Source organism: Lissotriton helveticus, chromosome 6 (genome assembly GCF_964261635.1).
Source record: "Lissotriton helveticus chromosome 6, aLisHel1.1, whole genome shotgun sequence".
Lineage (NCBI taxonomy): Eukaryota > Metazoa > Chordata > Amphibia > Caudata > Salamandridae > Lissotriton > Lissotriton helveticus.
In genome coordinates, this window is record NC_136067.1 from 1,276,506,013 (window position 1) to 1,276,528,778 (window position 22,766).

A 22,766-nucleotide genomic window follows, 5' to 3' on the forward strand; every position below is an offset into this window, starting at 1 on the left:
TCTAGTTGATCTAGAATTTCTTTTACCTGTTTTTTAGCTTCTTGCTTGATTGGATACTGCCTTTGTGCAGTAGGTTGTGATTTTAAATGGATTTTGTGTGGAGGAGATTCCTCATCCCATCCCACATGATTTTTATATAAAGCAGGAGCTTGAGCTACTGCCCACTTTCTTGCAAGTGTATATTTTTTATGAATTGGAATATGATTTGAGAAGGCAGGCATAATTATTTCTTCGCCATGTGGGCACTCCCTGACAAACTCTGGTGGCCAATCTTTTTCAGCTAGAAGGATGTCATAGCCCTTGGAGAGATTATCCCAAAAAAGGGCCCTTATTTTTCTAGTCTTATCCCCTTCTATACGTAAAGTTATTTCATATATTTTGTGAGGTTTGCTAACTCTGGTGTCTGCAGTTTCTACTTGAATGTATTCATTCGTGTCCACTGTCTCCAGATGATTCATAAGGACTTTGCGCGCTATGCTCACTTCTGCTGCGCTGTCTAGCATTGTCTGAGCCCACTCTCCGTTTTTCAGCTGTGTCCTCAGTATTCTCGGCATTGTTGAATACTTTAATACTGGCTACCTTCTTCTTTGGAAACTGTAATTTTTTATTTGGATGAGCAGGTTCCTTGTCTTTGGACTTGACGTGCCCTTCCCTGGGTTCCGATCGTCCTCTTCTTTCCGATTTCTGCGAGGAAGTCTGAAAAGATTGATAGGGACGTGTATCAAAATCTTGATATCTATCAGGTTTCTTTATGTTATCCCTATTTCTAAGGTTGTATCTGTTCACAGAGGGCTCCCTTTGGGGAGACTTGGGTCCTTGGTCCGGAGATCTTTCTCTCCGCCGAGGAGACCTTCCTCTGGACTGGAATCTTTTTTCTTTTGGATTGGATTGTTTGTTTCCATCCCAGTTCTTCTTTTGACTGTTTAGATTATTTTTAATAAATACTTTTTCAGGACTTTCAATTAGTTGGGGCTTCACTGGTATTCCACCCAAACTATCTCTACCTAGTTCTTCATAGGATTTTTCTATAATTCTGGCAATTTCAGCTGGTTGGTCTGCTATATCTGTCTCTTTTAACCTCTGGCGGATCGCCACATTCGCTGCTTCTCCTTTTATGTTGGCTAGTAATATTGCCGAGACCTGCTTGAAGTCTTTTAGTAATTTCATACCGAGAGTTAAAGCGGGTTCTGGACCGTATTCGTCTTGAATTTGTTTTAGCACATCTGGTATTACTGACATGGATGGAACTCCATGTGTTTTTGTGTAAATGGAAGCAAAGGCTGTACCCCAAGTGTCACAGTCCTCCACGTGTGGTGCGATTCCCATTGGAAGACAGATAGTCAGAATCCTGTGTTTTTCTACCGGGGTGGTATCTGGAAATACCGCCTCTATTTGGGTGATTTTTTGTGCTAACCAGAATGGTATTTGTTCCCGTTTAGCTGGTACTTTACCTAGGCAGGAATGTATGTTCTGTGGTGTAATTTTATTTGTGTTCCCCTGATGAGGGGTCAGCTGTGGAATTTTAATTACTGGTTGGACAGTTGAAGTCCGCATTACATATTGGACTAATTGTCTATATATTTTAATTAATTGTTTTAGTTGTACTAAAAGATCTGCTGCAGACATTCTTTCGATGTCTGGATGTGGTATGTATCCGGCTAGGACCGGCCACGTTGCTCCTGGTCTACCTAGTGGACCGAGCCTGGTGATGTGATTATTATGTTTTAGGGCGCCATTAAACAAGAGCAGGTGCTCTTGGAATTTGAGTGGTACTTCCACTTCCTCGAAAGGAGTGTACTCATTAGGAGGTTCCTCTATTTTATAATAGTGGAAGTCCTTTGTTACAGCATTAGCTGCTGGAAAGTTTATCCATGAATAGAATACCTCTGTCTGCCGATATTCGTGTGCCTCAATTACGAATATGACTGTACCACCTCTTGGTGTCAGTCCATTTTCTATAAGTTTTAACGTTATAGATCTTCTTATGTTGACCGGGATGAGTATTATATCCGGGTCTGCTTCTTGCATAGTATTATCAGCTTCTATTAGTTCAGCTGCTAATCTAACTCTCTCTCTTTCATCATCACTTTCTGACATTTTACTGTCAGGAAGGTTATTCTGTTTGTTTGCAGATCAGGTTTCTATGGAAACAAAGATTAGATGCACAATATTTTGGAACAGTGTATCCTTCAACGTTGATTGAACCAAGAACCATACATAGGAGTTCCCTCCTGCGAGGTTTGGAGGATTTTACCTCTCACCCACTCCAGACGTCTTTGGAGTATTATGGGAAAAAAGGGTCTGAATGAAAGAGCACGACTGAGTTACTCTAAAGTCTTGCGTTAGTTTTATCGCCTTTCCAAACGTTGGGCGCCATGTAGTGTAGTTCCTATTATCCCAATAGGCTCTGCGCATTGGAATAATACCTCCAATAGTATAGACCTAGACCAGACGTTAACTAGGTCGTCTACTGTCGATATTAAACTTAAAGTTTTGGGTTTGCCAGCTAGCTCAGAGTTCACTAGAAACTTTCTCGAATAGGCAAGGAGGAATTGAACCTCCCTGGATAGACAAGAAGGGATTTAGTTTCTGACAACCATAGAACATGACAACTTTGCTCTCCCCTAATCAAGAGTGTATCTCTAGAGTCGTGTGAAAACAAAAGACAACTTATTTTACTCAGTCAGTACGTGCATTCTTAGTTTCACCAGATTGTAGAGAAAAGGAAGAGACGGGCGTGTTCAATAAAAGATGTTATTTATTGATCAGTCTCTTTTCTCGTACAAGAGAAATGAATCGATATTATCGCAATACTTATGGTTAAGTAAAGTGCATATAATAAAAGCAGAATTATGAAATAATACTGTAAAAGCATTGATATGGTTTCTAAGCCATATGCTATTTAAAATGGATAAAATATGTACATACACATATACATTCGACTAATCGTACTCAACTGGTGTTTCTAACCACGCCTACCCCGGTGTACCTGACCTAAGCCTAATACGTGGGCTGGAGTAGAAAGTAGCAGTTTTGAGTTAAGTTTGTTTTGCCAAGTGACTGACTCAAGAATTCTCTGCAAGGGGTTATTCAGTTCTGTACCTGAGATCTAGGATGGTTGAGGGATGGTATCTCTCGTCTGTGGTCTCGATATTCCAAGCTGCCTGCAAGGGCTGCTCGGAAGCGCCGGAGCTGGATTTCTCGGCAGGAGAAAGGCAGCGTCTCGTTCTCAGCGCGTCAGGAAGGCGGGGCAGCGCCAGTGGGCTTCGCTCTCTGCTGGGCTTCGGCAAGTCTCGCTGCTCCGATCTCGTCACCACCGCGTGTGTTTGCTTAAGGCAATGTTGGTAATATTTATACCTGTAAGGTGCCGAGATTGACGTAAGGATGGACATAGATACGTCAATAAGGATGTCATACGAGCTGGTCGTTAGCACATTCTTTTACTGAAGTTCTTTGAGAAATCAAAACAATGGCCGCAGGGATTTTCCCAGGTTGTCATAGGTTTGATTTGTTTTGAGAACTCCGTATGCCTTATCAGGGGCTGGAGGAATATTGCTTGTCTAATTAGATGGCAAGCGTTATGACCTAATCAGATAACGCGCTCCTGTGCCGTGGTCTGGCTTAATCAGATAACGGTTTCTGCATCATGGGATGGCTGCTAGTTAATTTGTTAACCAGAATAGGGTCAGGAATAGGGGAATCTATACAGAACCTATAGGAATACATCACAAAATAAGGGCAGAAAAACAACACCAAGATCACCATAGAGTGACGAACAAACCCAAAGAAACCCCCACCCAGTCTCCCGCACAATCAACAATCTGGATACCAGGTTCTGCAGATGATAAACAAATAGAGTGCCAGCGGCAGGGTCACAACACCTCCCCCACCCAACTAAATCCAATGAGACCCCCGCCCCGAACCAGCCCATCTACCTGCATACTTTGCAGTAGGAAACCCTGTTTCTGGCTGTGCATGAACGTACTGAGTGTAGTTAAGAACATTCCCAGGAACCCAACCTCCACCCAACCAACCCTCCCTCGCAACCCAAAAAACCATACCAGAAGGACCCCCAACCCCCCACCCACTCCAACCCCCCAATCAGGCTGAGATACTACCCCAACCCACCTCAGGAACCAGCAACTAAGAAGAGGGGAACCAACATTAAGAGAGGGAATTATCCCGTGAGGGCATGGCAGAGCTCAGCGTACTCCCCTGCAGTTAAGCAGGGTGGCCAAGCTAAAATAGCAACAGACAACATTTAGGAAAGAAAACAGTGCACATGTCATAGAATTTCAGTCATTATCAATAAGGCACTCGGTTGCAGCGAGCTGAGAGCTTGATGGAAAGGAGCGTGATGGTTTGTCGAGTTTCTTAGCAAATGCTAGGGCGTCTCTGGGATCGGGGAATACAAACGTGTTTGCGCCCTGCCGGACTCTCAGCTTTGCCGGTTAGGCCAGTGAATAAGAGACCTCATGTTTTTGTAGAATCCGCTTTGCAGGAAGGAATTCACGCCGGGAAGCCTGGACAGTGAGGGTATAGTCTCGGTAAAACGAAAGTGAGTTACCTTGGTGGTTAATTTTGCCCATGTTGCGTGCTGCGTGGAGAATGGCGTCTCAATCTCTGAAATTGATAATTTTTGCAATGATTTGGCGAGGAGGCAATCCGGGACCAGGGAGCGGGCCAAGGGAACTATGTGCACGTTCAATGATAAAAACTACGGAGAGGACGTCACTGAAAAGTTCCTTGCCCAGTTGCTCCACAAAGTCCTCCATGTGGGAGATATTGGTGGATTCTGGAACAGCAGTTATGCGGAGATTGCGTCGACGGGAGCGCGCTTCCAAATCCTCATTTTGCTCTCGAATGATAGCCAGACAACAGACCGCGCCAAGGAGCGGTGGAGAAATGAAGCAGCCAAAAGGAGCTGTAGCAGAGGATCCCCCCCCCACAACGAGTATGGACCGAACAGGAGAGTTAGTCAGAGATTCGGTCAATGGGGGCAGCAGCAGCCGGCCTCCAAGAGCAGAGAGCACCGGGGTGGCGGTGAAGAATCGTACATGACAGCGTGGACAGTAGGACGTCTGCCCAGGCAGAGAAAGCACCACCAACACAGCGCTTCACCCGAACAGAGGACGCCAAGGGAGGCCAGCCAACACACCAAACTCCACAATGAGGCAAGTTGGACCTACAGCATGAGACCCTCCCCGCTGGGCAAATAATGGCGGGGTTGAGCTGGAGGCCGAAAGGAGAGGAAGGAGTGAAGATGGACCTAGCAATGCCACAGATGCCTCCCTTGTTGACGCCGAACATGGAATGGAGAGAGACGGGTGCTCTTAAAAAGAGCAGCTGAAGTGAGGTTGCAGTGTCCAGAGTGGCAGAACAGCTGGTGCAGCTTGGACCCCCAGGCTGTAGTGAGTCCGGCCAGTGGAATGAAGCAGGCCCAAGGACAGGGGAGGACAGCAGGTGAGGTGCCGGCCGGCGCAGTCCCAGAATGCGCTACGGCTACAGGCACAAACAGCAGGGGCGTAAGAGCAGCAGGCGGAGAGAGCTGCGGGGAAGTGCCACCGTGGAAGCCTACAAGACACTGCTCTGAACCATGACCAGGCCCACGGGGCTGAAGCGGTGCTGTTCCACAGCTAGGGAACACCAGGACAGCGCAGGAGGCAGTCCAAGTAAGGGGCCCAGGGTCGGGCCTCCCCGAGCAGCGAGTGGAACGCCGAGCGCCAGTAGTAGTGGGGCCCGGGTATTACAGGCCTCTGACGGCGGAAGCCAGGTGCAGTATTGATGATGGCACATTATTCAACACAGTAGGTGGCAGTCTAGGGGACGTGTGCCAAACTGAGGCCCCGCCCACAGGGAGACGCCCAGGTCAAAAAGGAAGATCATCCTGGCGTCATTCTGGACTCATCTGATGATTACAGTCAGGCGATTCCTGCAATTATCTGGGGAAGTCATCCCAAGCCATCCTGAAGTATGCCTGTAGGACAAAATATGTAAATGTGATGACAAACCTAGACTCATCACAAAAAATACCGTAGGATGGTGTTCTGATGACTTCTACTGGCAGGGAGTGATTACCTTTTACAACTCCACGAATACTAATTGACAACTTCAGGATGAGTGAGAATTACTCCAGGATGGGTTCTAGCTAATTTAAGGATGACTGTCTATTATTCCAGGATGATCCTATAACCGCTCCAGGATGGAAGTGGATTACTCTGGAATGATCCCATGACAATTTCTGGATGAGTGTGGATTATTCCTGGATGATCCTATGACAGCTTCAGGATGGCTATTGATTACATCAGAATGGCCCCATTATATTTTCAGTATGAGTGTTGATTACTCTAGGATGATTTAATGCCAACTCAAAAATGAGCATGGATTACTTTAAATACTCTTGGTTGATTTTAAACCAACTGAAGGCTAAGAGTGGATTACTCCCAGATGATCTAATTAATAATTTAGAATCATTAATAAATCATTACAGTTGGATTACACCTTGACAATTCCATGTTAGGAGAATGTTACCCGACTGCCAGTATTCCCTACTAGTTTAGGACTATGGATTTGCGGGTAGGAAAACATTTGGCAGACCACCTGTTAGATGTACTTTCCTGTCAAAAACAGGCCACTGTGATGTAATATGCCTTTTTTACACAATACCAAGAATAGTTTGAAATGCCACGAGTTATAAAGTAAGGCACAGCTTTATAAAACTGTCACTGAACGCAGTGCAGCACCCTAATTGGCTGTGTTGAATAACAGGGAGAGAGCAGGGACGTGGCATGTCTATCCCTCTCTCTAACACCACTGCACTAGAATGCAATGTTGTCTGAGAGTCTAGCCTGGGTTTTGTACTGGAAGGGTACCGTTCTGGTACCCTACAAATACTATGTCTAGACAAACGTGGAACCTTTCCCATTTTGGATGAGGATTGTACCAAATACCAATTTGCTTCGATTTGTAAATCCTGAAAAGGATTTTGATTCAGGTCTGCATTATAAAACAAGCAAACCAAACACAAAGCTTCTCTAAACCTGGTCCTAATAAACAGATAAATTTTCTCCTGCTTTGGAAAGATTACTCTTTAATTCTATAGTGAGAGGTAGATACCTGTTTAAAATAAATCTGAAAAATGCAATTTTAGCTAGGTTTCTGCTGCAGAAATACCACAAGCACCTTCATTCAAAAGTAGTGGTCTGCAAGAATGTTATACTTTGCATTCAGATAAGCGTAACAACCAGTAGCGGCTTGCATAGGGCATGCAACAGGGGGGTGGCACGGGCGGAGAGGTGCAGGGTAGCAAACACGGTCTTACGACAGAACGAAGGAAAGTAAGTACATTCCTCCGTTCCACGTATGTCCATGTTTGCTACCCTTCCCCTCCCCACAGCACGTCCTATATGAGCTGCTACTGTTTACGTGTGCGGCTACTCCCATACTCCTGACTCACTGGGACTTGCCTTATTTTGAGGTACAGAGCATTATCTGAAGCTGTTTGACATGGTGACCAGTGGCAAAAGAATAAACCAAACAGTGCTGAAATGAAAAATGTTCAAAAGGTATATGTCAACATGTAATTTTATTTATCGAAAGCACATATTTCGCCCCATGGGGGCCAGGATACCGAACAAGAGGAAAAATCCAGAAAAAAGTCCAGGAAAAAAAGGAGGGAAAAAAGGCCAGTCTATTGCAACCAGAACAAATTGCTTAACAGAAACCAGCAACTTAGTCCTTTGATTCTAGATTCGGAGTTTTCTTTAATCCTCTCCTAGCATTGCAAATCTTTATCGCCAGCTTCCTTCTCATACTTCTGTAGTCCAGTGATGGCCAGCCGTTGGTACTGCACACATACTTCATAAACTCTGGAAAAATAAAATAACATACATCAGTATCATGTTACTACGACTATTTTTAGATTTTAATAGGGCTGAGCTCCCTTTAAAAAGTTTGTTCCATTATTTCATATAGAGTGCCAGATGAGATATTGTTAGGGTTACAAGGGTTCATAAGTGTAACATTAAGGGCAGTTGGTCAAAGAGGCAAATGTGGCTAAATAAAAGCTGCAAGCACAGTATTTTATAAGTTCAGTTTCCTATCACCCATTCATCCAGTTTGAGCCCCTCACCTGGACCACAGATTTAGAAATAAAACCACAACTCATGGCTTTGTGCTAGATTTGAAGCACAAACTCAGCACAAATTGTTAATAAATTACAAGACCCCCATTGCTCTTCTTGCTCTTTTGCAGACATCTGTTGAGTAATGATTGAGTCATCTTACCATTATTTGATACCAGACCACACATGCAAACCTTTAACACCATGTATAATAATGAATTTTCTCAATCCAAGATCGAATGAATGTTACTTTGAACATTTGTAATATCTTACCAAATAATGCATCGACCTTCTCCTCATCAAGGACAGCTGTTCCAGCATGAGCCTTCATTACACCTTTTGCAGATGCAAGTTCTTTTGGAGAAAAAAGTATTTCGCTGATACCATTGAGAAGAAAACCTGCAGTGTCCCGAGCTGCCTTGGCTTCCTCCAAGAGCTTGTGCAATTTCCGCTTTGGAATGAGAACATCTTTGAACCGTGAAGGATCATTTGAGTCCTTCACCAACTGCTGCATATCAGTCTGCAAAATAACACAACTATTAACTATTTGCCATCATGTTAGGTTACATATTAATATATATATATAGGAAGAGTGGTTTTTTGATTTGGCATCTATACATGGCTAACAATGTAATATTTGCTAGGTTCCCTCCAACAGTATAAAGCAGCCATATTTACAAACACTGCATGCAGAAAGATTTCAAAGTCCTCATGCAGGAAATCTACAAGGTTTGCCCTAGGAACTGCATGAATGACCTTGCTGCCTGGATGTCTGCCAACTGTTTAAAGTTAAACGGGAGCAAGACCGAGGTGCTCGTGGTGGGGGGAGTGCCGTCTGCGTGGTCGTCGGCGTGGTGGCCACCGTGTCTGGGGGAGGTTCCTGCTCCCTGCCGCGAGGCCAGAAACCTTGGCGTATGGTTGGATAAGGACCTCACCTTTGGCCCACATGTCGGTCGAGTGGCAGGGATCTGTTTCGGTGTTCTGAGAGCTCTCAGGAAAGTATTAGATCTGCTTCCCACTTCTGCTCGTCAGACACTGGTGCATGCCCTGGTTACCTCCCGACTCGATTATGGGAATCTGCTCTACCTGGGGGCCTCAGGCAGGGTCCTCGGCCGCCTGCAGGTTCTACAAAACGCAGCGGCGCGGCTGGTCCTCAGACTCCCCAGGAGGTCATCCGCCAAACTGGCCTTGCGTGCGCTTCATTGGCTCCCCATAGAGAGGAGAGTGGAGTTTAAGGCTCTTGCCACTTGCCATCGTATCCTGAGTGGCAAAGCACCTCTCCCGCTCCAGAGCCTTATAGCCCATTATGAGCCTGCACGCAGTCTCCGGTCTTCGCAGACCGGGCTGTTAAAAGTCCCAAGAATATTTAAAGCTCGCATGGGAGGCAGATCTTTCAGATACCTTGCTCCCAAGCGCTGGAACAATCTGCCACTGGAACTTCGGTTGGAACCCTGCGAAGTCCAGTTTAGAAAAAAACTTAAAACGCACCTGTTTCAGTAGATAGCTTGGTTGGGAGGAGGGGGGGACAGCCACACCACTTGCCATAGCGCGGAGACACGCCAGTGGCGTAATCAGGCGCTTAATAAATGTCCAATAATAATAATAATAATAATATATACACTTTAACTGTGCTAAAAGAGTGGCAAAGAAAATAAGTACCTTTTGTACAGTGAATGGTCGACTGCATATCTTTGATGCTGGTGTATCTGTTAAGTTGCTTGAATTGGTCAAAGCAGACATCGCAGCTTGCAAATACTCTAAAGCCAACTCCCTATTGCAAGTTACCTGCAACTGTACTATAATCAAAAACAGTTGTTAAAGGCAGCAGATAACACAATATTCACATAACGAGCATACTTTTTGGCAATACTTGTGTTTCGGTGGAAAAAAGATTAATGTGAATGTGTTGCAGTTTACATGGGAAGGTAGAATATCAAGCACGCACCTTTTAAGTGTTCGATTTCAGCTCGTAACTGTACACACTCCTCATTCAGACAGGAACCGGGGCCAACAGAATAGCTTTCATTGTGATTAATTATGGCCAAGGAGTTATATACCATTTCCTTAGAGAAAAAGCAAATCATAATTAGACCATACAGGTTAAAATACAATTTCCTATGTACCTAAAAAACACAACAACAAAAAACATTACCCCAGTGTTGAGTGATGGACTTTCCTCCATCATCAAATGAAAGGATTCTTCACTGTCCTGAGGGGGGGAAAGAAAATAAATCATTAGACCCTCATTTACACTGACCATGTCAAACAGTTTTCCATTTGTTTATTCATATTTCAACAGGTAGGTATATGTGCCTTATTGTTGAGGAAATGAATGCACCATATTAATTCTATTTATTAATAAGTATCTAGGCTTTTCGCAGAGATAACAGGTAGAAGTTGTGGTTTTGGCACCCAAAGGCATATTCTGTTAACCAAGGAAAAAAGGCTGGCATACAGACTTAGCAATATGCAAATGTGTATAATGGCAGCACTCCTTTATCTCTGCTTACATTCTGGTCAAAGTTTTTGTTGCTTGCAAATGGGTCATCATGGCAAGGGGTATGGTTCACATCCACAGCTGTTGCTGTAGATGGAAAGTCACAGTAGGCCAGGCTGTGTGACTGTGAGCCGTGAGCCACAAAATCTTGTGGCGTCACAATATGTATTACCATCATTTTGGGATCTTGTTTGCAGGGTCTAGTAGGTGTTACTTCTTTGCTCACAACAGCCTGCTCTCGTGTAGGGAATAGTTTTTTGGGTATCAACTGGTGCAGTGGTGAAAGGGAGGCATGTTTTTGTCCTTGATATTTGGATTTAAGCGGGGACTCAAAGACAAGTTCATTTTCACGGTCTGATACGTAATTTTTAGTTGTGGGTTTTTGATGAAGGACACTAGCCATCCCTGCTAAAAGGGCCAGGTTTTCAAGTTTCTGCAAATTCATCCGCAAACTTGCATCACCAGGCTGAGAAGTTGTGCTTTCAGCATGATCTTTGTTATCAACTCTTATATAATCCAGTCCACTCTGCTTGGCTTTTTTGTCCTTGCATCTTTTCTCTGCAATTTCTTCCTCTTGTAGTTCGCGTAACAGCCTCTTAAGTCTACCAGCGCTTCCCCGATTGCCACAGTCCATTAACATCTGCTTTTCCTCTAGTGCCCTTTGAAGTAACACCTGTTTTAGACCCTCTGTTGTGCCCGGATAGCTTGCAATTATCTCTTGAAAAATATCCTCAATCATTAGACACTGTTTCTTCACTAAAAAAAAAGCAAGAGAAAAAAAATATATTTACATATAAACTTCAAAACAGATAACACATTGACCACTTGCAATTTATCTTCACACTCTAGCCATAATATATAAATAAAGAGGTATTGATAATAAAGGACGAATGTACAATCTATCCATAACCAAGTAAGTAAGTTTTCCTTAATAGACAGTACACATTGTAAGCCTGAACTTGAACCTCCTGAAAAAAGTTGCCTAAATAAAATAGTTTATCCAAAAATGGCTGCCTTATAGTTGTGCCACAAGGTAAACGTTTCAGCCCTTTTCATAAGTGTTACATTTGTCTCTGGAGAGCAATCCAAGGCATATGTGAGGACATGCATGTTCATTTTTACTGTCCATTATTGGATTAATAATCATAAATCTAGGTTTTTACTGAAACAGGTTGATAATTTGTACCATTATCCTGCAGTTGCAAACTTATTATAAAGGTTTACTTATTGTGCTTACCAGATGATTGGAACAGAATAATAGCTTTAAAATCTCTCTCTTCGGTGATTGTCCGACCAGCTTCATCTAGATTTTCGACCAGCCATTTACAAAGAACTTCCCGGGATTGTCCAAAAGCAGGAAGTCACCATCTTTTCGAACACACACAGAATGATCGCAAGTGAAAAACAGGACGTTGAATGAAGCCATGATTATGTCCTGCTAGATATAAAAATCAGGAATTAGTTTGTGTGGTTTAAGTTTCAGAGGTAAAATACAAAGCATATCAAACTGATTAACAGATTTAATTGAAGAAAAGCACCCCAAAAAGTACACTGACCTGGTGCAATTTCTATCTAATATGCCTCGATTTTGGACTACAAAGAAGTGTTTGGGCATGCACTGAAGGCCATTGAGGAAATTACCTAATAATCAACTTTATTTTTGGAGAGCCAGAGTGTATGCTTAGGTCTTGCTGCTCAGGACAAATAGTAATAGCAAAGTAGAGGCATTATGAGAGAAATAGAAGAACTATCAATAAGTGAACTTTCACACTGGGGTTTGTGACGGGAAATCAAGTTACCTATCCCCACAGATGCATAGAGTCTCAGATGCCTGCTACTGATGGAGCGAGGTGGCAAACGCAAAATTTTGTGTACCCCCCTTGAAGTCAATGTCCCATAACGATAACATTTACTAAAGGTGTTTTGTGAAATTAATCAACCATAGAATAAGATGCACACATTTTATTATACACGGGAGTACTAATTTTGCTTGCATGTTGCAATATAATTAATTAATATGTGTTTTTATTGTATTGTGAATTAATGCGCAGCTTAAATATAAACAAACGCAGACTAAATGTGCTTATTTTACACGTTTTTGTGCTAAGAAGTGGTCGATTATGTAAGTATAAAACGCATTTGTGTGGTTTATTTGCTAGGTAACAACTAATGGGAAACATTAGTATGGTGGGAGGTGAACAGAATGGGTTTAAATTCAATAATAACATGAATGTGTGTGTTTCTATGATAGTTCCAAAAGTGGCTTCTGAGGCCTAGATAAAAAAATGGACGCTCGGGTAAACAGTGAGCAAGAGCTGGACAGCGCAGGCGTGCCAAAACCTGCAAGTCAGAGTGAACTGCCTGTGCTCGAGGAGGTTCAAGGCTGCCTTGGCCCGGAACCTAGGATGGGTGCCAAACATGGACGCTTGAATGTTGTGGTCGTGGGAATGGGAGGCGATGTTTCAACTTAAGGAAATAGCTAAGCTATGGACTGTCCTAAAACAAAGACCCTTTATTTTTCTGCTGAACCAACGAGAAAATGATGTTGTAATGGTGAGATGATGCTCACCCACCCCAAATTTGTCCAATCAGAGTTTGAATAAGTAGTGATAGTTACTATTTAGATAGATTAAGTTAGGGAATTAAGGTATAAAAACCCCTGGTTTTGTCTAGAAGGGGTCGCTTTTTCGATTTCTACTGGAAGTGCTGCCCGACTTATGACCGATTCCTGGATGTAAGACTCTTATGATTTATTTGTTTGCTTTGCAGGATTGAAGGATAAGATGAGGGTGTTAGTTAGGGATGTTAGGAGAGAATGAATTTGGAATAATCTGTTCTTTGCTAAACATTAACTGATTTCTAAAATAAGCGATTTTTCCTGAGCTCTAAATAAAATGATCATTTTTAAAATAAAGATTAAGATTTTACTGATTAAAGAATTTATTAATGCATAAATGTCAGACATAATAAAGTTTTGCTTTTAATAAAATTGGGAAAATGGAATTTTAAAAGCTGATCTTGTGATTTTCCTACGCCTAATTTTCTTTCTAGCAGATCCATTGCCACTATGGTGGTGCGTCTGAATAATTAAATGTTCGAATAAAACCTTGGTAAAGTGTAATAATCTATAGGTGTAAATAATAACTGATTTAAATAGGTTTTAGACACTCCACCAAATGTTACAGCATTTCTCCAGTGTGATTCACCAAAAGCCTTGAAGCCAAGTGTAAGTGTACAAGAGTAAACGTACAGTGTTATGGGCCCCACTGACGAATGATTGTGGGTTTAAAAGTTTCAGGGTAATGGTGAGTAATGATTAGAAATGATTTCTGGAGCCGCGCTGTAGCACTACCCTCTGCCCACCGGCACCCCCAACATGAAAGGGCAAGCATTAAAAATGCAATAGGTTTCACCTTTTATTAAGCTAAAGATATTAGCTTTGCTAGTAGTATTGTACGTTAATTGTGCAATATGTAATGCTTTATAAATAAAACAAAAGGCATTACAATGTCAAATACATAAAGCAAAAGCATTGGCATAGCCAATAGGTCTCCCCTCTGGGACCTTATAAGTGTTTTGCCAGAGGTGTTTGGAAGTTTGGTAAGAGGGGGGGGAGAAGAGAGAGAGAGAGAGAGAGAGAGAGAGCGCGAAGGAGAGCGAAGGAGAGGGAGAGAGAGAGCGAAGGAGAGGGAGAGAGAGAGAGCAAAGGTGAGAGAGAGAGAGAGAGCGAAGGGGAGAGAGAGATAGAGAGCGCGCGAAGGAGATAGAGAGAGCGCGAAGGAGAGAGAGCGCAAAGGAGAGAGAGAGCACGAGGGAGAGAGAGAGCGCGAAGGAGAGAGAGAGAGAGAGCGAAGGAGAGGGAGAGCGAAGGAGAGGGAGAGCGAAGGAGAGGGAGAGAGAGAGCGAAGGAGAGGGAGAGAGAGAGCAAAGGAGAGGGAGAGAGAGAGCGAAGGAGAGGGAAAGAGAGAGAGAGAGGGAGAGAGAGCGAAGGAGAGGGAGAGCGAAGGAGAGGGAGAGAGAGAGCAAAGGAGAGAGAGAGAGAGAGCGAAGGAGAGAGAGAGAGAGCGAAGGAGAGAGAGAGAGCGAAGGAGAGAGAGAGAGAGAGAGAGAGAGAGAAGGAGAGAGAGCGAAGGAGAGAGAGAGCGAAGGAGAGAGAGAGAGAGAGAGCGAAGGAGAGAGAGAGAGAGGGAGAGGGAGAGCGAAGGAGAGGGAGAGCGAAGGAGAGGGAGAGAAAGCGAAGGAGAGGGAGAGAGAGTGAAGGAAAGGGAGAGAGAGAGCGAAGGAGAGAGAGAGAGAGAGAGAGAGAAAAAAGGAGAGAGAGAGAGCGAAGGAGGGAGAGAGAGAGAGAGAGAGAGAGCAAAGGAGAGAGAGAGAGAGAGAGAGAGAGGGCGAAGGAGAGAGAGAGAGAGAGAGCGCGAAGGAGAGAGAGAGAGAGAGAGAGAGAGAGGGAAGGGAAGGAGAGAGGGAAGAGAAGGAGAGAGGGGAGGACACAACCTCAAGTGACAGAGGATGCATTAAAGATGTTGATGTGATGGGTAAATTATGTGTGGTAGTGGGCGGACGGGGTCATCTTTGGGGGCATTTTGCACTTAGTTATCAAATGGAAGGTCATCCAGCAAGCATAAATGAGTGATTGTGGCAAGTAAGGGTGAAAAATCAACTTGTGAGAAAAAGCCTGCATTGGAAAAAGGGAAAAGCAGACTTATTTGTGCCTTGGCACCATGCTCCTCAGTGAGCAGCGCTGTAATTAAACAAGGGGTCCTTTTCTCCTTCTGATGCACACAGCTTTGTTATTGGGATGTGGATTTATGATATGGCAATGCCCTGGATCAAGGAGGGTGTAAAATTAACAGTCGAAATGACACAGTAAGGTGAAGTTACATAATGACTATGTTCTCTGCCTACAAGCGTTTGGGTTTGGTGTGCAAGGGTTAATTTGGGGGTTCAGGGTGTGTTTGGGTTTTGGGGTGCCATGGTTAATTTTAGGGTTTAGGGTGTGTTTGGGTTTGGGGTGCAAGGGTTAATTTGGGGGTTCAGGGTGTGTTTGGGTTTTGGAGTGCAAGGGTTAAAATTAGGGTTTAGGGTGTGTTTGAGTTTGGTGTGCAAGGGTTAATTTGGGGGTTCAGGGTGTGTTTGGGATTTGGGGTGCCATGGTTAATTTTAGGGTTTAGGGTGTGTTTGGGTTTGGTGAGGCGGTAGTATTCCAAAGCGTATGACACCTTACAGAACATGTTTTGATAAAGCCAAACCAAAGTTAGCAATGACCGCGAGGATTATATTGCACTTAAAAGTATATGGTATGGCTATATCATAGAACAGCTATAAGGACATGGTTCTGAAAGCTGCAGACAGGCTCAGCTCATGCTAGAGCACCATCTCACATAATACCAAGCACTCTCTGCCTTCGGGATTGTTAAGGCCTGCCATAGGAGTGACGTATAGGTATATATGTGTCTATATAGGTTTAGAAATAGGTATACTATATCTAAGCAAAGGATGATTACACCACTCTGCCCCAGCTGAGTGATCAGCCAGTTGTGTCAATTTAGTAGGGCCAGCCAGGGGTGGCATAATACAAGCTGCAGCCCCTGGTAGGCCTTGGGTGCACATATGCCCTGGGTACCTATAGTACACAATAGAGGGGCTTATAAGTGTGACCCAGTATCCAATTGGAGATGTACCTAAGGTACATGGAGTCCATTTTAAAGAGAGAGCAGATAGCCTGGGACCCTGAATAGCAGGATCCCAGGCCAACTAAGTAAAAAACCAGCTAAACACTAGGCAAAAAGTTGGGGGTAACCATAGTCAGATATTCACCTTCCTACATTTGGCATCATAAAATAATACCAATTGAGGAAGTCAAAGTATTGTCTGCGCGAGAAAGACCCAGAGCTCAATTTCCATATTGAAAGTGTAGTTCAATCTGTACTCCACAGTATGTACATCTGTTGAATCTGCAAATAATTATTCAAGACTTGGAAGCAGAAAAAATTAAGCCAGTGAATAAAGGAGGACAACTTGGAAAAGGAAAGAAATGTGGGCCATACAGAAAATGGTTATTAGAGGTAAGCCCACATTTTAAAACATGACACCAAATCACTTCAGAGGACACTTCAATCTACAAAACAGATTTACTCACAATGGCCAGTAACCTCAGAAGACACTCTCATCTATAAAGACATTTTTTTATTGAAGTCTGCTTTCTACACCAGTCACTTTCAACTGAACATGTGGCTCAGATTGCCTAGAGGTTTGTGTTTTGAGATTAGGATGATATCAATCGTCCAATTTACAGAGACATTAAGATGCAGTTAATAGTACTTCAGATGGCTCTTCTTTCTTTTTGAGGCAAGAGTGTCAAAGAGGCTGCCTTGCAAGGCGTATGATCTGCTATGCATGAGTTTAGTTTTACCCTGCTGTTTTCTTTCTTGTGGTAGTTTAGTTAGCCAAGCCCTTAATAGAAGGAACATGTAGGTAATTAAATTATTGTTATCTATGTACTTATTATATTACTGTAATCATCTGCAAATTCATGTTCTGCGGAGACAAACCATTGTGTTTTGAATTAAATGGTGCAGTAAGTTTTTAATGTGATCACAAAGTTATATTGTCCACTTTAGAGAATACAGTATTAACATAATAAGTCACCAAACCAGCTTCTCTGGTTTGCATGAAGCCAAATCAATACCACCACACTCAACCATCTGGAAATTATTGTACCAAAACACTATTTGTTCATTCTCATGTCCCTCCCCAATAGCCATGCATATGTGGTGAATACACACAAGACACTAAAGAATTAATGCTGTGGGTACAAGAATTGCTCGAAAAGTGGGGGACTTTTAGAAGTCATAAAAAGTCCTGTGCTACACGTTAACAAGTGCTGAATTGAATTAATTTGTCCTTTTTCTGCCTGAGAGTAGACAGACCAATTCATTAAAGAAGCAGATGACATCATTATACAGCATGCAGCACCGAAGAAAGTAAAAGAAGGATCCTTGCATACTTTAAGCCCAGCAGATGGCATTATCCCCAATGGTACAGTATGAAATTATAAACTACTTTTTATACCGCTTGCATTAACAATTTGATGCATGAAAGTATATAGTTTGAAAGTACATCACTTGCAAAAATGAAGGTCCTCATCAACCCACATTTAGTTTCTGTAACAGAAAATGTAATTGGTTACTGACGTATAATACATTTACAATCTAATAAACCATATTTTGCTTACTAAATGTACAATGACATACTTTCTTTTGTTATAGTTCTTCATACATCCCCTTCTGCAGAGCGTACATTGCATTCAGACAACTGTACAGCATTACCAGATTATACCCCACCAGTAGAGGACACAGATGATGATCCAATTGACGCTGTTTGGGATACACTTTGTAGCAGCTTAAATGGTGAAATGGATGCTCAGCCTAAAGATGATTTAATTAATGACTCGGATTCTGGTTTTGAACAACTTTTGGATCACGTTGGATATACCATTCAAAATGAGTATGAAGAAATTCAGATTTGTTCTGATCAAACTAATGCCACAGATGAATCCTCACCTATTTTTGAGGGCTCCAACAAATGCTTAGGGGTCATCATACTGTTGCTTTGTTGCTTTATTATTCGTTTTCGCTTGAGTGATTGGCCTACCGGATTATCTCATATCGCGCCTTCAGATAGTACAGAACTCGGCAGCCCGGGCCATATTTGGCCTTACCAGAAGGGCCAGGGCATCGGAGCTCCTCAGAACCCTCCATTGGCTGCCCATTAAGAAGCGGATCGCTTTCAAAGCCCTGACCATCGCCTTTAAAGCCTTGCATCGTCTAGGTGCCCGCTATCTTCAGAAGTGGATCACTTTCTATCTTCCCTCCAGATCCCTTCGCTCTTCGTCACAAGCCAGGGCAGTCACCCCTAGGATACATCGGGCTCGCCTCGGCGGACGCGCCTATAAACATCTGGCGCCCCTGCTGTGGAACGATCTTCCTCTCGCGCTCAGATCCTGCTCTAATCTTCTGACATTCAGGAAGGATCTGAAAACCTGGCTGTTTCAGCAATAAGTTCTCCCACCCTGTCCTCTTCTCTTGTTGCCTGCACCGCCTGTTTTTTTTTTTTTTTGTTCTTCCCCTTGACCTGTGAGGCTCCGACAGCGCCGGGACACTCCTTGGAGTAGCCGTGCGCTATAGAAGCACCCTTTTAACATAACATAACATATAACATGAGGCAGCTGGCTATATGCTGAATCTCATCTATTTGCTCTTGCCATGTGATAATAGAATGTTCAGAACTATGTATCACCTTCACAAATATATAACAAAAAGTGTTAAGGCCCCAAATATTACTTACTATTGTGCCACTTGCTATACACATGTTGATAAAAACAGTCAGACCTGTACTAACCAACACTGTGGGAAAGATTTGACTCAAGGTGACTCAGTGTCTTATTTCATTCAGCATAGCGTAATTGCACAGTTACAGACTATGTTTAGGCGAAGACATTTTACAGAAAAGGTGAGGAAACATCGATTTGATCACTATATGGAGAAGGAGAAACAAACAATGAAAGATGTATATGATGGGGAAATGTATTTGGATTTATTCAAGAGTGGATTCCTGAAAAACCCTAACAGCCTTTCATTTGCAATGAACACGGACGGTGTTCCTGTATTTAAAAGTTCAAAAATATCAATGTGGCCAGTGTACTTAATGGTAAACGAGCTGCCTGCATCTCAAAGCAAGCTGCGTGAAAATATACTACTATATGGTATTTGAGTTTCCGCAAAAAAGCCAATAATGTGGTCTTTCTTAAAACCATTATATAACAAATTTGCACAGATGGAAAGTGGAGTGTCATTTAAAGATCACAACAATTGTAGTTTTACTTGCCACGCTACACTTCTGACAATCACATGTGATTTACCAGCTCGTTGTCTTGTTTCAAACAGCACCCAGTTTAATGGGAAGTTTGGGTGCTGGCATTGTCTACAAGAGGGTGAAGTCACTGTTTCAGGAAAAGGGCACTGTAAAGTATTTCCCTACAATGCTGAAAACCCAAAAGGCCCACCAAGGAAACTTGATACTAATAAAACGGATGTAAACAATGCAATAGCTAATATTGAGAGAGGACTTTCTGATTACAGTGTAAGAGGGATCAAAGGTCCCACGTGGTTCATGTTTTTGAAACATTTTTGTGTAAGCAGAGGATTTGTGATTGATTACATGCATGGCGTATGTAGTGGTGTTATGAAATTGTTGATGACCATCTGGTTCACTAAAGAATATATGCATCATTCATACTCTTTTTATGAAAAAGTCAAAGAGGTTAATGTCTATTTGAAACAGATAAAACCCACACTGGATGTTAGTAGAGTTCCAAGGTCTGTTGATGAACTACCATATTGGAAGGCCTCAGAGTTTCGAAACTTTCTTTTATTTTATAGAATGCCTGTTTTAAAACATGTTTTAGATAGATCACGCTATTTACACTTTTGTGTACTTATGAAAGCAATTCATAAGCTATTAAATGATGACATTAGCCAGGAAGATTTAAATATAGCAGAACAGTGTTTACTTTTGTTTGTGCAACTGTTTAATGATTTATATGAAAAAAGATTTTTGATAATGAATGTTCATCAATTGGTCCACTTAGTAGACAGTGTAAGAGCAGCAGGGCCTCTGTTTACTGCTAATTGTTTTGTTTTTGAAGATCTTAATGGTTTCCTTTTACAACATGTGCATGGTACAGTAGGTATAGAAACACAAATTCTAGATGCAGTAAATATGATCCAAGTAATACCGTGTTAGTGGAAAATCATTTGCCTCCTGATAGTATTGAGGCAGAATTTTACCAGGGTATGATGTGTTCATATAAGAGAAACAGACAACGATACTTAAAACTAGAAAATTGCATTTACAGTGTTGGTTCTACATACCCTTACAGCTTAACAGAGAATGAATATGTAGCAGTAACTCAGATCACTCATATTTTAGGCTCTGATGTAGTAGCATATAACAAAATATTTTTAGAACAAAGCAATATTCTTGTTTACAGCTCAAATTACACTTGTATTCAGAGGAGAGACCAAAGTGTAATAAAATATGAAACCGAATCTGAGGTGTTTGCCTATGGCAGGGTCACTAGATTCATTCAGTGTAAGCAGGCAGACGTGTCTATTAATCTAGCACTCATGTTTCCACTTAAGTGTGAATCCTATGACATCAGTGAACCAGTTCATCTGGTAGTAGTAGATAACAACATCACAGCTATCAGGATATCTATGATAAAATGTGCCTGTTTTTACATTCAGGTGGAAAATGAATCATTTGTAAGTGAAATGCCAAATAGATTTGAAATCGATTAAGGCAAATCATGATAGAAAGTTCTTGTCTCTTTTTATAGCGCATTTGATTAGAAATGATCTTGATAGCATTCTTAACATGTGCTCCAAGGACACCTAGGGGCCCGCGACACCTACGCAGGGGTCCTAGACTGCTCATAAAATATAGTAATGTTGGCCAAATAATAAAGTGTATATCAATATAGAAGCAAAATGTACAACTGAACATTCAAAAAAGTTTTATAAATGTGCAGAAATATGAAATTGGAGGATAATAATACATTTGGTATCCTCAAATTGATTTCTGGGAGCAGTGCAAGTACATCAAATACAATACAGTATGGCCAATGGGTGCTCTCAATTCATTTTAGAAAAGCTTCAACCTTCCCATTAAAAGTAAAATGTTGATTTTTTTTGCATTTGTTTGTGAATACAATGACATCTTTCAGAATGTGTGTATTTGTTTGATAGGTGCTTGTTTTCCTTATTTGGTGTATTGTTTTGGAGTGCAAATTATCAAATATCAGATGGCTAGGTAAAGATTCTGCTGCATAATGTGCAGCATTTATTTTTGTTAAGTTATTTAGTTCATCCTTATGCATATTTTCAGACTTCACTGTCACTTTACTTCAGTGACCATGCATACAATGGCCAATGTTCATCTTCATTAATGTTAGGCATTGTTCTTTTTACAGTGGATGCTTATTTTACCTGGTTTGTACAAAAAGAAAGTGAGAAAAAATAAATAAATGTGTTAAAAAAATAACCGCTGACTTATACACAGTTTGCTAAAGCACATTGTATGCTCAGTTGTGTATAATAGAAAATGTATATGGCATTTTGCGTTTATCTGCAATTCATTGTGCAATCATCCAAAGTTTGCATTTTTCTGGAAAACTGAAACCAAAGTGGTGGACGTGCTCTTTAAATAGACAAGCAATTCCTGTTAAAATCACCAGAAGCAAAAACATCTTATTGAAAACACAATAGTACCTTTGAAGTATTCAGATGCTTATTTTCAAATCGCCCCTAAGTCATCAGGAACAATGTCATCTTGTAAAGTTATCGGAGAGTCATTTACAAGTCATCCTCAGATCATCAAGAATAATGACACCTTCTGAAGTCAGCAGATACTCATTTCAAGTCATCCTTAAATCATCACGAATAATGACACCTACTAAAGTCATCAGGTACTCATTTTCGAGTCATCCTTAAATCATCACGAATAATGACACCTACTAAAGTCATCAGATACTCATTTTCAAGTCATCCTCAAATCATCAGGCTGAGCTTCTGCAGCTTTGCTGATGACTTCAAGAGCTTGATGATGTCTGATGATGTGTAAATGACTTCTATGGTAGTTGGATGATCATCCAATGACTCTGGGATGGCTTCTAAAGTAATCCTGTTTGACCTGGGCGTGGGGGTCGTCGCTCCCGTCACCGGGCCTGGGCGCCCTCGGCCGCCATGTAGTACGACCGAGGTGTATGAGAGATGGCGCCCTAGCCGCAGCGGCCTGGGCCGGGCGGAGCAGCCAACAGACCCCCAACCCCGTCAGAGACGGTCGCAGCTCGATGTCACTCACCAGACCCCACAGCCCCAAATCCACCATCGTTATAGCAGGCAATATAAAGCACCAGGAGCCTGCCCTGCTCGGCAAAAGAGGGAGGAGGGCCGATCACGGCCGGCCGCAGTGCGCAGACAAAGCGTCGTTGTCGGGCGGTGTTTCTCGGCCTCCAGATGTCACCAAGGGGCAGGAGAGGCATCGATCTACTCCACCAGGGACGCCGAGTCAGGAAATGCCGTCAAC

The 22,766-nt window shown here is 42.4% G+C and overlaps 2 protein-coding genes across 2 annotated transcripts; one reads left to right on the forward strand and one right to left on the reverse strand.

The window, feature by feature from the left end:
- Nucleotides 1-7,774: 7,774 nt before the first annotated feature.
- Nucleotides 7,775-11,308, reverse strand: LOC144761708 (uncharacterized). Its single transcript, XM_078646964.1, has 7 exons — nucleotides 10,633-11,308; nucleotides 10,275-10,331; nucleotides 10,068-10,185; nucleotides 9,782-9,918; nucleotides 8,396-8,642; nucleotides 7,857-7,868; nucleotides 7,775-7,821 (listed from the first exon to the last, which is right to left on the reverse strand). The coding sequence occupies exons 1-7, from the start codon at nucleotides 11,257-11,259 to the stop codon at nucleotides 7,775-7,777; spliced, it is 1,245 nt and encodes a 414-aa protein (XP_078503090.1). The 5' UTR covers nucleotides 11,260-11,308.
- A 4,195-nt stretch (nucleotides 11,309-15,503) lies between these two features.
- On the forward strand, nucleotides 15,504-20,980 carry LOC144762679 (uncharacterized). The gene is given in 6 exon segments (XM_078647922.1): nucleotides 15,504-15,539; nucleotides 16,556-16,684; nucleotides 17,543-17,657; nucleotides 17,888-18,262; nucleotides 18,838-20,415; nucleotides 20,418-20,980. Coding segments are annotated over 6 exon segments (2,796 nt in total).
- The last annotated feature ends 1,786 nt before the right edge of the window (nucleotides 20,981-22,766 follow it).

What these genes read in the sequence shown, in the direction of transcription:
- LOC144761708 (XM_078646964.1), bottom strand. Translation starts at nt 11,259, where the DNA reads ATGTTAATGGACTGTGGCAATCGGGGAAGCGCTGGTAGACTTAAGAGG. An exon ending in ACAAAAACTTTGACCAGAAT is followed by an intron (nt 10,332 to 10,632) that starts GTAAGCAGAGAT and finishes TCCCCCCCTCAG; the next exon opens with GACAGTGAAGAATCCTTTCA. An exon ending in GTCCATCACTCAACACTGGG is followed by an intron (nt 10,186 to 10,274) that starts GTAATGTTTTTT and finishes TTTTTCTCTAAG; the next exon opens with GAAATGGTATATAACTCCTT.